The sequence below is a fragment of the Bombyx mori genome, chromosome 26, assembly GCF_030269925.1.
Source record: "Bombyx mori chromosome 26, ASM3026992v2".
NCBI lineage: Eukaryota > Metazoa > Arthropoda > Insecta > Lepidoptera > Bombycidae > Bombyx > Bombyx mori.
The window spans coordinates 10,734,480-10,749,179 of NC_085132.1; the positions used below are offsets into that span (position 1 = coordinate 10,734,480).

General features: G+C 41.6%; 1 protein-coding gene across 1 annotated transcript in view; it reads right to left on the bottom strand.

The window, feature by feature from the left end:
• The window catches only part of NGR-A4 (neuropeptide receptor A4), an 82,803-nt gene that overhangs the window by 6,623 nt on the left and 61,480 nt on the right, over positions 1-14,700 (bottom strand). Inside the window, 1 exon segment of the mRNA NM_001134267.1 lies at positions 3,229-3,435. Coding sequence (NP_001127739.1) covers positions 3,229-3,435 — 207 coding nt within the window.

Sequence of the window (14,700 nt, forward strand, 5' to 3'; positions counted from 1 at the left end):
GGATTGTACGTGGCAAAAAAGATCTTTGGAACCGCACTGTCGATGAACGCAGCGGTTCCAGATAATATGGATGAACTCTGCTCCGATGGCGGGAGGTGCGATGATAAAAAGGAGATGAGGGAATCATCTCGAATAATTCCTCAGAGCATTCCCCATGGACCATGCGGTATAAAACACAGAGAGAACCGAAGTCCCTCCGTAGACCCAGAGGTTCCAAGCGATCCGCGAGAGCAGGACTATCGACCATCCGAACAGCCCGTTTCTGTATGGAGTCAAATGGAAGTAGCTGGTATTTGGGAGCCCCGGCCCAGAGATGGGAGCAGTACTCCACGCGAGGCCGGACCTGCGCTTTATAAAGCGCAAGTCTCTGTCCAGGCGTGAAATACCGCTTCGCTCTGTTGAGAACTCCCAACATTTTAGAGGCCAATTTGGCTTTACCTTCCAAATGACTCCGAAACTGGACATCGCTCGAAATATCGACCCCCAGAATCCCGATACTCGCGGAAAGCTGCAGGGATACTCCTTGAAATTCCGGCGCCATGACAAAAGGGTCCTTCTTCGCAGTGAACGCGCAAACCTGTGTCTTCAATGGGTTGAACTGAACTGAATTCAGTTCACCCCACTTGGAGACCCGCCCCAGAGAGTTCTCCACTTCAGACACAAGTTTTAATCGCCTCTCGTGTACAACGCTTCGAGAGAGACTCTGATGGCCGATATATCGCGCATCCCCCATGCTATCATCCGCATAGCAATGCATGCCATCAATAGATAGCATGTCATTGATATGCAGTATGAAAAGCGTAGGGGAGAGCACCGAACCTTGTGGAACACCAGCGTTGATGGTCATGGTATCGGAGCAGCAGCCGTCGACTACAACTGCGATGCTCCGTCCATCCAAAAAGCTAGCGATCCACTTGCAGAGTCCCTCAGGGATCCCGTATGCTGGAAGCTTCGATAGAAGTGCCCTATGCCAGACCCTGTCGAAGGCCTTCGCAATGTCAAGGCTCACAGCGAGAGCCTCGCCCTTGCTTTCCAAGGCTTCAGCCCATTTATGTGTGAGGTATACAAGAAGATCGCCAGCTGAGCGACCATGACGGAAACCGTACTGCCGGTCACTGATCAGCTGGTGATCCTCAAGATACTTAAGAAGTTGGATGTTTATGACCGCTCGGTGGAAGATCTTCCCTTTGTCATATATCTTCCCAAAATATAGTCAAAATGTTTACAATTAAATTTCTTAAATTACCTAGAAGATTGCGTTCTGGTTTTTATAACAGTTCTGAAAATACTATCGTGTGATATTTATAAAAGGAGCCAAAACCTATTGTGCCCATCTATACCGGTTTTACGTAAGACATATTGTGAAGCCCAAAAATGTCTTCAAATGGTGTCAGAAGCGAGTCTGGTTATAATATTGTGTATTTATTACAGCAAGAATGTTGAAATTCGCCTTGTAGTGGCCATAAAAATCCTACCAAGAAGTAGGTTATTACTTTTGCCCAGTACTACAATAAAAACAAAATTAATATCCCTTGGGTACCACATTTTCTGCTTATGAAAAGTCCACAACGGAATGATGACGTAATAACCTTTACTGCAACGTCCATTGTATTTCCTTGTTTTAATAAAGGTCAGTAGTAAATTCTGCCGCAAAAATAAATGTACCGAATCTAACAACCAGGAAAACATAATAAAAACCTGCGTAAAACTCACGGGGAAGGACTGAGGTGTTTGAAAAGTTTTAGTCCTGACCGGCTGGCGGTAATTTTTTTTTATTGCTCTTGTAGCCTGACGAGCATATGGTTCTTCTGAGGGTGAGTGGTTACTGTTCCTGATGGGGAAATTATTAGGAAACAGCGTGGAGGAACGTTTATTTCAAAGCCTGATAGTACTTGGCAGAAAAATCTCTGGAAAGGCACTGTCATTGAACGCAATAGTTCTAATTAGTATGGATGAACTCTGCTTCCGATGAAGGGCGGTGCGATCATCTCCATTAGCTCCTCAGAGCACTCCCCATGGAACATTCAGAGAAAAACAAAGTGCCTCCGTAGATCCGAAGGCTTCAAACGTATGTCTTAGGTATCTGTGGTATGATGCTTTTTGATGTTGTCATCAATAATAAAAAAAAGTGACTCCCTTAATCATATTAGACATTCACTTTCATATAATGTGTCTTTTTATTTTATCCCTGTTGTTGTAATTATGTAATGTTAGTCTTATTTTAAAAGGATGGAAACAGGAGCCCGCTGGCTCTATTTCGAGTCGGTGGTTGTTTTGACATTGGAACTCTGTTACGACTTTTAATTTTAATGATTTTCAATTTGAATCCGTGTGTGTAGCCTGATATATTACGCGGAGCCCAAGACACTTGTTCACAGCCTCGGCAAGTAAATTAAGGATAAATCTGAAATTAGACAGTTATAAAATCCCAAGCCAATTAGCCGAGCAAGCTACTATTTGTCCACACTCGAAGTATCCTCATGTTAGATATTTACCTAATTCATACGATATGTATGAGTATTATACTATTTGATGCATTTCTCGGTATACTCAGATCTGATTGCGTATGCTATTATAATTATACTCGGGATTAAATCCTGTGATAGCTACAAAAATTTCTGAGTAAACATATCACATCTGATCCTTTAACAATGAAGAAATAGTATGTACCACACCGCCGATTCGAGTGTAACTTTTTTTTTTATTGCTTAGGTAGGTGGACGAGCTCACAGCCCACCTGGCGTTAAGTGGTTACTGGAGCCCATAGATATCTACAACGTAAATGCGCCACCCACCTTGAGATATAAGTTCTAAGGTCTCAGTATAGTTACAACGGCTGCCCCACCCTTCAAACCGAAACGCATTAATGCTTCACGGCAGAAATAGGCAAGGTGGTGGTACCTACCCGTGCGGACTCACAAGAGGTCCTACCACCAGTAATTACGCAAATTATAATTTTGCGGGTTTGGTTTTTTATTACACGATGTTATTCATTCATCGTGGAAGTCAATCGTGAATATTTGTTGAGTACGTATCTCATTAGAAAAATTGGTACCCGCCCGCGGGATTGGAACACCGGTGCATCACTCAACACGAATGCGCCGGACGTCTTATCCTTTAGGCCACGACTTTTGGATTGGGACTATTCCAGTGTAATTGGTACTTTCACCTCCATGAGAGCTAGTAATCATAAGCTTTAGGTCTAAAATCCTTTGTTCATCTACTTACAGATAATATGACGAGTGCATTCCCCACAGCTCCGATCACGACCAGGATGATGTAAAACGCTATCAGTAAGGATCTCGTTGGATCGTCGACTTTTCGATTCTGAGAAAACTTCTCCAGGAGTATGTTTGGGTCTTGGATGCCTTTTGAAGCCTCAATAAGCTGTTTCGCTGAAGCATTCAACGTGAGGTTCACGCTGGGGTCAAGCCCCTGTAACAAAAAAATTATTTGTTAAAAAAATAAACATTTGTGACGGTTTGAGGTACAAAATAAAAATATATAGTTCTAGGATTATAATAATATAGTATAAATCATTTGGCTAAATAACTATTGATCTCATAACATACCCTAACATCAGTAAGCATTAATGGATTTAAGGGTTAAATCGTTGAAAGGTCTTGGGGTATTTGTTCGGCTAATCAATCGCAAAAATAGACAGCCTATGACAATTTGGACAGCATCTAGAGCCGCGGTCGAGTCATACTCGCAGAGTATCTTACCACACGGATTAGTACCATATAGAGTCCATTTGGAAATTTCGGATTGCAAAGATAAAGCAGTGATCTCAATATGGCTCTACATAGGCAGCAGCGTTCATAAGACTCAGGAAATTGGGTAACAGAAAACTCAGAAGTTCTACGTTAATGAAATGAGAATAAAGGAGAAACTTTTACAAATAACTTAATGTTCCGAGTGATTCTGTTTGTTCTTTGATCTATTTCAGAGCTTTTTACGAAGCTTTCAAAACGCTCACTTCAATTTACTTTAAGTAGTTTTTGCTTCTTTGAACTTTTTTTGATGAAAGCTCTCGGTTCTTATAAATGGTTAACTTGATTGAGTATTTAAACAAACATCCCTAATTGAGTAAAGCCTTTTTCGAAGTCTGTTAAATATCGGTGTGACCACTCAAAGGGTCATTGAGTGGTCACGAAGTCTTTCCCCTTGATGGGCGCCTAGTACTGATTCGTCGCCATACTCATCCTTTTTTTTTCTTACCTAAGTTGAGCCTTGAGGGGCTATTTCAGCGTAACCTTAACTAGTAGGTAGCTTGTGGGGCTCAAACATGACGACGTTGCTAACATGAACCCTTTTTTTTTTTTTTTTTTTTCGGGTAGAGGGCCGAACCTCCTACGAGGTCCCCGCGCAAAAGGGGTGCGCGGGGTATGTGAGACTCAACGATCTGCATGGTGTTGTGAGCAGACCGCGGGCCCAAGGATTTTAGAGCCCACCCACTAAACGACTCCTCTGCACTCTTACACCCGACCTCCGATCCCCTCCGAGGTCAGAACCCGGATGAGGTAGGGGGGCTACCGCGGTCAACACTACAACCAGACGGCGCGGCTCACCCCAAGGACGCCCAGCCGACGGAGCCTTCGAGGCGAATCGAAGGCTCTGAAACGTCGGCCGTCTCGGTACGGCAGCCCGTCGGGCCGCCCAGACGGTGCCGCTGGTGTCCCGGAATACCCCGCTGGACCAGAACCAGCCTGCCGGGTCGGGACGCGATACACCGTCGACCGGTCGCTCTATTCACTCCACGGCAGCGCGCTAGAGTGCTGGTAGCGCGCCGCGCGGCCTCACCCCCTCAGGTCGCCCCTTGACCTTCACCGGGGGGAGGCCGCCACCTACAGGGGCCGGGACGTACGGGCGTATTCCCGCCTCCGGCCCCCGGCTCGACGGCGACGGATCGGTGCGGAAAGGGAAGAGCTCTCCCTCTCTCGCTCCGCCGCCTCCTTCTGCGAGATGGTGGACTCGCAGAAGTCGAGCATCGCCTTCCAGGACTCGTCGCTGCCGAGCATCGTAGCCACGACGCGCGGCAGCGAGAGGTCCTCACCTATGACCGCGACGAGGGCGGCGCGTTGCTCGTCGAAACCAGAGCAACGCGCCAGTGTGTGTTCCGCTGCTAACATGAACCCTAGCAAGAGCCGTGCTTCGCAGAATCTACCACCGGATCGGAAACGCGACCCACTGGGAAGATCCAGCGAGAAACTCTGTGGGCGTCTCATCCGAACACAGACTTCTACTACTGGATATAGGCGTTCTTCAAGGTTCGCCATATTGACCGATTCTGCGCAGCCCGCATCCAGTGGGTTACCGCGGCTTTTAGCAGTTCGTCAACTCATCTCGTGGGAGGCCTAACCCACGCAGCGATTTCCAAACCACGGTCACCACTTTATAGCCCCAACGGCTATATGTTCTTTGAGCAATGTACCCTGCAAAGAATCCTACAAAGAAGTGCGGTGTCTTGAATTTTGCAATCATTAGGCCCTTCTTAGCTATCTTGGTTCTTCTGCGAATCATTTTTTTTTTATTGCTTAGATCGGTGGATGAGCTCACAGCTTACCTGGTGTTAAGTGGTTACTGGAGCCCATAGACATCTACAACGTAAATGCGCCACCCACCTTGAGATATAAGTTCTAAGGTCTCAAGTATAGTTACAACGGCTGCCCCACCCTTCAAACCGAAACATATTACTGCTTCACGGCAGAAATAGGCATGGTGGTGGTACCCACCCGCGCGGACTCACAAGAGGTCCTACCACCAGTAAATCCCCTCATTCCTGAATCAATCTTATAGGAAAACTCCAAGCTCAGCCCTCTCCACTACTCTTTAAGTGATTTTGAGTATCGGCTATTCCTAATATAGAATTGCACTAAACCTGTAGGCAATTTTCTGGTGGCGGATCACATTGTAAGGCCGCTAATGTAAACACCATTATTCTATTTCTATGCCTACTTCTGCCGCGAGCCAAACATGCGTGCTAACTTGAAGGATGAATCAGCCATTCAGGTTACTTTACCCGTCATTTCGATTAAGCGGAAGATTCTCGAACCTAAAATAAGATGGTTTTATTGTTATTAGATTTTCCTTTTCCTTTTCAAGATTATTAATACTGATTTACGCCAATCAAAAGGCAATGAACTAAATCGATGTGCCAGTTTGATTGGGTTCGCTTGACCAATGATAATCCAATAACTTCTTAATCTAATAATTGATCTTGTATTTATTGTGTTACATACTGCGTGTGCTCTTTGGTTTCGTTCGCATTAGATTTGTTATTCTTCGCCCCGAAATTGGAAGTACAACGACCGTGATTTTTCATTTTCAACTTATAGCGGGTACAGTTACAGCATACAAAATATTTGCATACTAGCGGTACCCATCCGTTTCGCTGGCCATTTAAAATTAACATTATTTATTCTCACCCCCACAAAGATTCTCATTATTAACGCCCCCGCAATTGGTGTAGGGAGTTCCAACAACATAAATATTAGCCTAGCCATTAAGTACATGTATTTTCTACATGGATACCAAGCTACAAGTCAATCGGATGCATGGTTCTGTAGTTATAAAGGAACATCCGTAAAAACCACTGTAGATTTATATATTAGTATAGATTAAGCAAGCAACAACATTCGGACCAATGGTTTATCGAGAAAAAACATTTCATCAGTTCAAACTGTTTCTTCTATTATTGCTATTCTTGGTATTTTTTTGCAATACTTTAATATTAAAAATCATATTAATCTTTGTATCGAAGGCTATTAATTAAGATAATAAATTATTACTGGTGGTAGGACCTCTTGTGAGTCCGCACGGGTAGGTACCACCGCCCTGCCTATTTCTGCCGTGAAGCAGTAATGCGTTTCGGTTTGAAAGGTGGGCAGCCGTTGTAACTATACTGAGACCTTAGAACTTATATCTCAAGGTGGGTGGCGCATTTACGTTGTAGATGTCTATGGGCTCCAGTAACCACTTAACATCAGGTGGGCTGTGAGATCGTCCACTCATCTAAGCAATAAAAAAATATATTTAAATCTTCTTTCCCATATCCCGTATAATGTGGTGCTACAGCGTTTCTTTTTCGTTTATTTTGCGACCGGCTGCTTGCCCAACGTCAACCTTCCTTGGCTTATAATTTACATAATTATATCCATATCAATCATCCCTTTTTGGTTCTAAGACTTTCTTCTTATCATTATAAACAATTTGCCTTAAATTACCTTAATTACCTTACCATACCTTAAATTACCTTACCATTAAGATTTTCAATTACCAAAAGATAAAAAAGTCATATTTTATTCGTTAAATTGATTTAATATATTATTATTATGGAAATGCAGAACTTAAGAGTTATTTGAATGATTTACCTGAAAGATACATAATATATTCTTTCACACGAATCTTCTTAAATGGATTTAGATCATAGCAATGATAAGCAAAGAAAAATGAAGATCCAATATATATATTTTTTGTTGCATAGACGTGTGAACGAGCTCACACCCTATCTGATGTTAAATGGTTATTATATTATTGAGGTTATAAAGAATGAAAATGCCATCACCCATCTTGAAGCATGAGTTCGAAGTCTCAGTTTTATTATACAAGGGCTGTCATTATCCAAATCGGAACCCATTACTGCTTCGCGGCTTACAAGAAATTCTACCACCAGTAAAAGTTTTGCTTTTGATTTTTAGAAATAATATTGGTATACTGAAATACTATTGTTATCATTATCGTGACACTTAATACTGAACTGTGAGGTCGTTGACCCATCTGACATTACAAAAAAAAGTCCCTGACTCGCACTATATTATTATTAGGTACTTTAAGTCTTAAAATAGTTTTAAAAATGGTTATAAATATATTTTTTAAATGCCAAAGTATTTTATTACACAAAAGCCAACAAGAAAATTCTCTATATATCTCTAATTAACAAGCTTCTACACTGACAAAGCTTTCATACTCAAACGAAAGCTTTGATTACACTCGCACGCCACGAAAGCTCAAGAAAGAATTCTTAACAATATAATGGCTTAGCGCTGAACGAAAGGATCATACGTCGGAGAGCTTTCACATATGAAGCTTAGTCGAGCTTAAATCTTTACCTTTTCATGTTTGTTCTGGCGTTAAATCCTTTATTGCATTTTGTAAATGGTGAAAAGGTTTCATACTCTAATATAGCATGATTAAAAAAGTTTGACATTAAAAAAAAAATGGCACGTCGAACAAAAATTTAAATAAGCGAGTGTAAGGTTTGTTATAAAATAATTAAAATAAAATTTATCATGTTGCAGTTAAGGCAATTTTCGGATCGCCAAATAGCAACACTGTTGGTGGTAGCAATGCCAGTAGTGGGGTCGTGACATAATAAAAAAGGCGGTAGTCCGAAAAAACGGGACAGAAAGCAGTGTATTCGGTAGTGAGCAGATGTCTAAAGATTGTACAAGTGGAGTTACAGATAAAGCAATACAGAAATAAATAAACTACTGCAATCTGTGTATTATTTCCTGACTGTTGGAAGCGGAGTCCTACACGAGTAAATCTGGTCAAGATATCAGGACAAAGCTGGTGAAAATTACGTTCAAACATTAGAAGTACATACATATAGCGAAGCGGTACTTCACGCCTGGACAAAGGCTTTTGCTTTATAAAGCACAAGTCCGGCCTCGCGTGGAGTACTGCTCCCATCTCTGGGCCGGGGCTCCCAAATACCAGCTTCTTCCATTTGACTCCATACAGAGGAGGGCCGTTCGGATTGTCGATAATCCCGGTCTCACGGATCGTTTGGAACCTCTGGGTCTGCGGAGGGACTTCGGTTCCCTCTGTATTTTGTACCGTATGTTCCATGGGGAGTGCTCTGAGGAATTGTTCGAGATGATACCGGCATCTCGTTTTTACCATCGCACCGCCCGCCACCGGAGTAGAGTTCATCCATACTACCTGGAGCCACTGCGGTCATCCACAGTGCGTTTCCAGAGGTCTTTTTTGCCACGTACCATCCGGCTATGGAATGAGCTCCCCTCCACGGTGTTTCCCGAGCGCTATGACATGTCCTTCTTCAAACGAGGCTTGTGGAGAGTATTAAGCGGTAGGCAGCGGCTTGGCTCTGCCCCTGGCATTGCTGAAGTCCATGGGCGACGGTAACCACTCACCATCAGGTGGGCCGTATGCTCGTCTGTCTACAAGGGCAATAAAAAAAAAAAAAAAAAAAAAAAAAAAATATAGGTCAAGCTAGTCTATCTAATCTTAGATAGTCTTAGAGGTCATTAGGTCCTCAATATTTCGAAGACTGCCCTTGTGGAAACACACTTCCTTTTCTTTCCTTACCTATTAGACGGTAGCCTATGAGGCTATACCAGCTATGCTGGGACGGGTAGGTGAGCTCACGTGCTCAACCTGAGAGAATTTGCTAACACTAGCCCTTAGCAAGAGGAGTGCATCGAAGAATCTACCACCGGATCGGAATACTAAGCCACTGAGAAGATCCGGCGAGAAACTCAGTGGGATGAGTGACGTGATGAGACGTGCTTCCAGAACTGGAAGCTTTTTTTTTATTGCTTAGATAGTTGGACGAGCTCACAGCCCATCTGGAGCCCATAGACATCTACAACGTAAATGCGCCACCCACCTTGAGATATAAGTTCTAAGATCTCAGTATAGTTACAACGGCTGCCCTACCCTTCAGACCAAAACGCATTATTACTCCACGGCAGAGATAGGCCGGGTGGTGGTACCTACCCGCGCGGACTCACAAGAGGTCCTACCACCAGTGAAAGCGTTTCGAATACACCAGATCCTGAAGTGTTCAAGCTAATAATATCGTGTTAAAAATCAACGTTGTTTTTCATTCCGATGTAGTTGACTTTGTAGTCAGTCTTTTTGAAACCTATATTTACTTTTAGTCGAAGTCTTTATTTATTTTCTCAATAATTTAATTAACAATAATACGTTACATCTATCTTTTAGAAATGTTCTCTAAGCATCAAACGGAACACCAAAAATTTTATTTATTTATTCCCGTGGTCTTGTGTATATGCCAAGTGTATGTATGTGTGTATATGCCAAAAATAAATATAATTTACTGAAAGAGTTCAATCGAGTCAACTGTGTTTCAATAAAAAAAACATGTCGGATACGTCCCTCAGAAAATAAGAAAATAAGCTAGTTAATAAGAGAAGAGCATCGACTTTATTTCTCGGTTTTTATTTTTTTTAATTCATTATTGTAATTGTGCTAATTGGTTATTTTTCTAAAGGTTTCATACTGTGTTTCCCTGCATTTATAGGAAATATGGAATCGGAAAATTACCTACACGTGTACCAGTAATTATTATTCAATCACTCTAAGCGACTAGGGTGCTTAGTGCGACTTTTTTAACGTTTTCTATAGAGTAAAAGTTAACTCAAATTTGTATGCGATTGGAACAGCGCCCCTAGCGGCAAACGTAGGCAAACGTTCCAACTCCATACAAATTTGAGTTAACTTTTACGATATCGGGAACGTTAAAAAACTCGTAATAAGCACACAAAAGTATTTTAATGCCCTCAACCCTAGAATTGGTTATTGGTAAGGGATATCTAAATAAATTACTAACAAATCCACGAAAACTCATTATTAGTTTTTATCAACGCCGCTCCTGTTTCCAAAATTCTTGAAAACAAGAGCACAAACATTAATCACATTGAAGGCCACTTCCTCACCTAAAATGTCATTGGCTTAAAAGGAGTCATTCCTAATTTGAGAACCACTGACCGGCCCGTAAGCGTTGTATATTAAACAAACAGAGCAGCGTGCGATTTACCCCACAGAGTTAATAAGCGTAGAGAGACGTCACAAGATAAAAGTTTCTACGAGTGAAAAATATTGTACGGTGACGCTATATACAATAATAACGGTTGATAAATATTTGTATTTCTGTATGTTTAGATAATCAGGGACATGTAATAAAGATAATTGTTAGGATCACTACGAATATTCCGATTGACGTAGTTTTCGTTGGAACGTGTTTTTGTATCGGGTGATTGATTATACACTACATGCTTAGTTTTTTTTTTGCTCAGGCTGGACGAGCTTACGGCCCACCTGGTGTTAAGTGGTTACCGGTGTTAAATGCCGCGGCGTACCTTGGGATGTGACTTCTAAGGTCTCAGTTTTTTACAGTGCAACGGTGCCCCGCCCTTCAAACCGAAACGCATTACTGTTTCACGGCAGAAATAGGCAGGGCGGTGGTACCTACCTGTGCGGATTCACAAGACGTCCTACCATTCAAAACTTGTAGATCTGGAATGCCATTAGGGATTGGAGCATATTGGGGCTCTACACGTGTAGGTACCACGAGGAGGTAATGTTCTATTCACATTCCTGTTTGGAGCGCAGGACAGCTGTTATTATAATTATTTTGGAGAATTTTTGGACAAACGATTATAAAGACCATTTGATGGTGAATGGTCGCTCCCGCTCATTACCTATGTTCGGGACACAACCGAGTCAACAATATACAACAAAAACTTTCGACCTCATGTCTGTTTGGGTAAAGGTGACACCAACATCCCTTTAAAACGCTACGAGATCATATTGTATTCACCTAGAGCCGTAAAAGCAACAAATATAGGCCCCATTAACTAAGATTCAAACTAAACATAGCATCTTCTGGCAATGGGAATGGTAGGGACACCATATCAATGTCAATTTGCGCTGCGTGGGTTGACCCTATTCGAAATTCAATTTCAAAAAGCATTATTCTTGCAATGAAATTGAGAAGTTTCAAATAGCAGAGGCGGCTCTCGCGGAATGTAATCAAAGTTTAACTTAATCCTAGTATCTGATCATATGATTGATGTTGATGAATTTGGGTCTTTATGTGAGCTTCGGATATGACGTGGATGAGCCCCGGTCATCGTTCTCGTCGAACTCGTCGCTTGTGACGAAGGGCCTCACGAGTAAATTAATCCACAGACACAGCTCACTGAGTTTCTCGCCGGATCTTCTCAGTGGGTCGCGTTTCCGATCCGGTGGTAGATTCTGGAAAGCACGGCTCTTGCTAGGGTTCGTGTTAGCAACGTCGTCAGGTTTGAGCCACGTGAGCTCGCATACTAGTTAAGGTTACGCTGAAATAGCTTCTCAAGGCTATCGGCTTAGTTAGGAAAAAAAGGATGAGCAGATGAGCACGATCTTACTCTTGTCTTATAATTCTATTTTAGCGTACTCATTGGAACTTTACCATCGCTTTCAAGAAGGGCCACAGTCCTAAGACCAACCGACGACACGCTATTGTGTGGCTTGTGTTTTAAATATTTATATATATCGCCAAAATAACTATAATTTATTGTAACAGAATAAATAAATAATAAATATTAACTAATAAATATTTACTAACAGTCACGCCACGTTAACTGGTCCCGTGATAAGTTCGTAAAGAACTTGTGTTACAGGTACCAGATAACGGAAATAAATGTAAGATTTTTATTTTACACATACACATATTTAAAATACACCCATAACCCTGGAAAAGACATTTATATTTATCATACAAATATCTTCCCTTGGCGGGATTCGAACCCGCGACCCACTTGTGTAGTGACCATGTCACTTACAACTACACCAGACGGCTGTTAACAGAAAATATTACGTGAACGTTCTCACAGGCTTTCTTTGGCTGATTTCTTACGTTTGTGAGCAGAGGGAGAGTTTCTTTTAAATTATTTTCAATTTCAATACCATCGAAGTCGTATTAAAAATGGGTTATTTAATAATTTAATTGAAATCGCTAGGAATGGTAACCGTTCTCCCCGAAATGACGGCGGGAAGGATGTAATATGCTCTGCGTAAACCCTGTCCTGCCGTCTCAATGGCTCCGACTGGGATCCGGCCCGATCCGGGGTAGGGCGCCGGTTGTGAGCGGTAGGAGTTTTTAGTGAGGTTCAACTCCCACATACCCCACCTGCCACGCGGGTAGGGATCCGATGATTTTCTCCAGTGGAAACAAAAAAAACCCGTAGTGCATAAGTGCTTGCGGCTATGGGTATGGGTTATGTCTGTTAATAATAATAATAACTGGGAACAAATCACGCACGGTTATTCAGCCCCAACTTAAGATTCCTTGTGTTATTGGTAGTGGAGGCTGATAAACATTCTTATTAACACAATTGCCCTATGTGGGAATCGAAACCATGACCCTAGGCGCTAAGTACTGCACCACAGTCGAATGTTAACGAACCCAATTTAACCTTAACATGATATTTATTTAATAAAGTCTGCAGCATTTACAATTTTTCCACTAATACATGAGACATCCAATCCTGCAGATGTCTTATTCATGAAAATATTTTTTTTTACATTTTAAAAAGCATTCGGAATAACTAGAATCAACAGGAAAATCACGTAAGCCGCCAGTCAACCAACAACTTTTGAATTCCATTTAAAAACGTTGTAAATGAACCCAGCAATCTAGTATTTTTGTATGAACTGACGGAAACATGAATGACTCGCGGGATTATTATCGAACTTGTTAGCGTGAGCAATTGTTAATGATAGAAGTCAAAGTATTGCAATAAGTAATGTGTCGTAACATCTAGTAATTATATTAAATAAGGAGATGAAAGTGATAATAATACTACTATTACTATAACAGACTGGAAATTAGGTTTTATCGGTATACATAGCGTGTGTCATTAACTATGTATTTTATAGCGTTTATTTCACTGTGAAGAGGAATTGAGAATATTTATCAGATGATCTCGATTTTAGCATTGCACTAATCAATACCGAAATAAAAATTACCCTACTCCCTGGAATTCCTTGAATCACTTATGAAGTCGTCGTGGCCTAAAGGATAAGACATCCGGTGCATTCGTATCTAGCGATGCATCGGTGTTCGAATCCCGCTGGCGAGTACCAATTTTTATAATGAAATACGTACTTAACCAATGTTTACGATTGACTTCCACGGTGAAGGAATAGTATCGTGTAATAAAAATCAAACCCGCAAAATTAACTATAATTTGTAAATAGGTAGGTAGGTAGGACTTCTTGTAAGTCCGTACGGGACTTTTTGGCGGGAACGCGAGGAGTGAAGTTGTGTGATTTGTTTTATTTTGTCTATTTAGTGTTTCTTCGGGTTTAAATGTGTAATAATGGTGGTTTATTAACCGTTTAATATCTGTGAAAGTGCACAAATGTGGGAAAATGAAACAAAGCCGCTGGACGTAACTTCTCGGGATCCTCCAAAAAGTCCACTGAAAAATCTTAGTAAATGACCACCATTTCACTGAGATTAGATTTCATCTCATATCATCTCATTTAATTTCATCCCAGTTGATTAATGTCTCAAATTAATCATTTTCATTTCATTTCACTCCATAATATCTTTTTTCATAAAATTAAGATTATAGATTAAAATAAGACATGACTTAAAGGTCTCAGTTACCAGGTCATAAAATCTCTTAAAAAAAAAAAAGTCCGTACGTGTAGGTACTACCACCCTGCCTACTTCTGCCGTGAAGCAGTAATGCGTTTCGGTTTGAAGGGTGAGGCAGCCGTTTTAACTATACTGAGACCTTACAACCTATGTCTCAAGGTGGGTGACGCATTTACGTTGTAGATGTCTATGGGCTCCGGTAACCAGTTAACACCAGGTGGGCTGTGAGCTCGCATCCGCCTCACACCCATCTACGCCATAAAAAAAAAATGAAATCA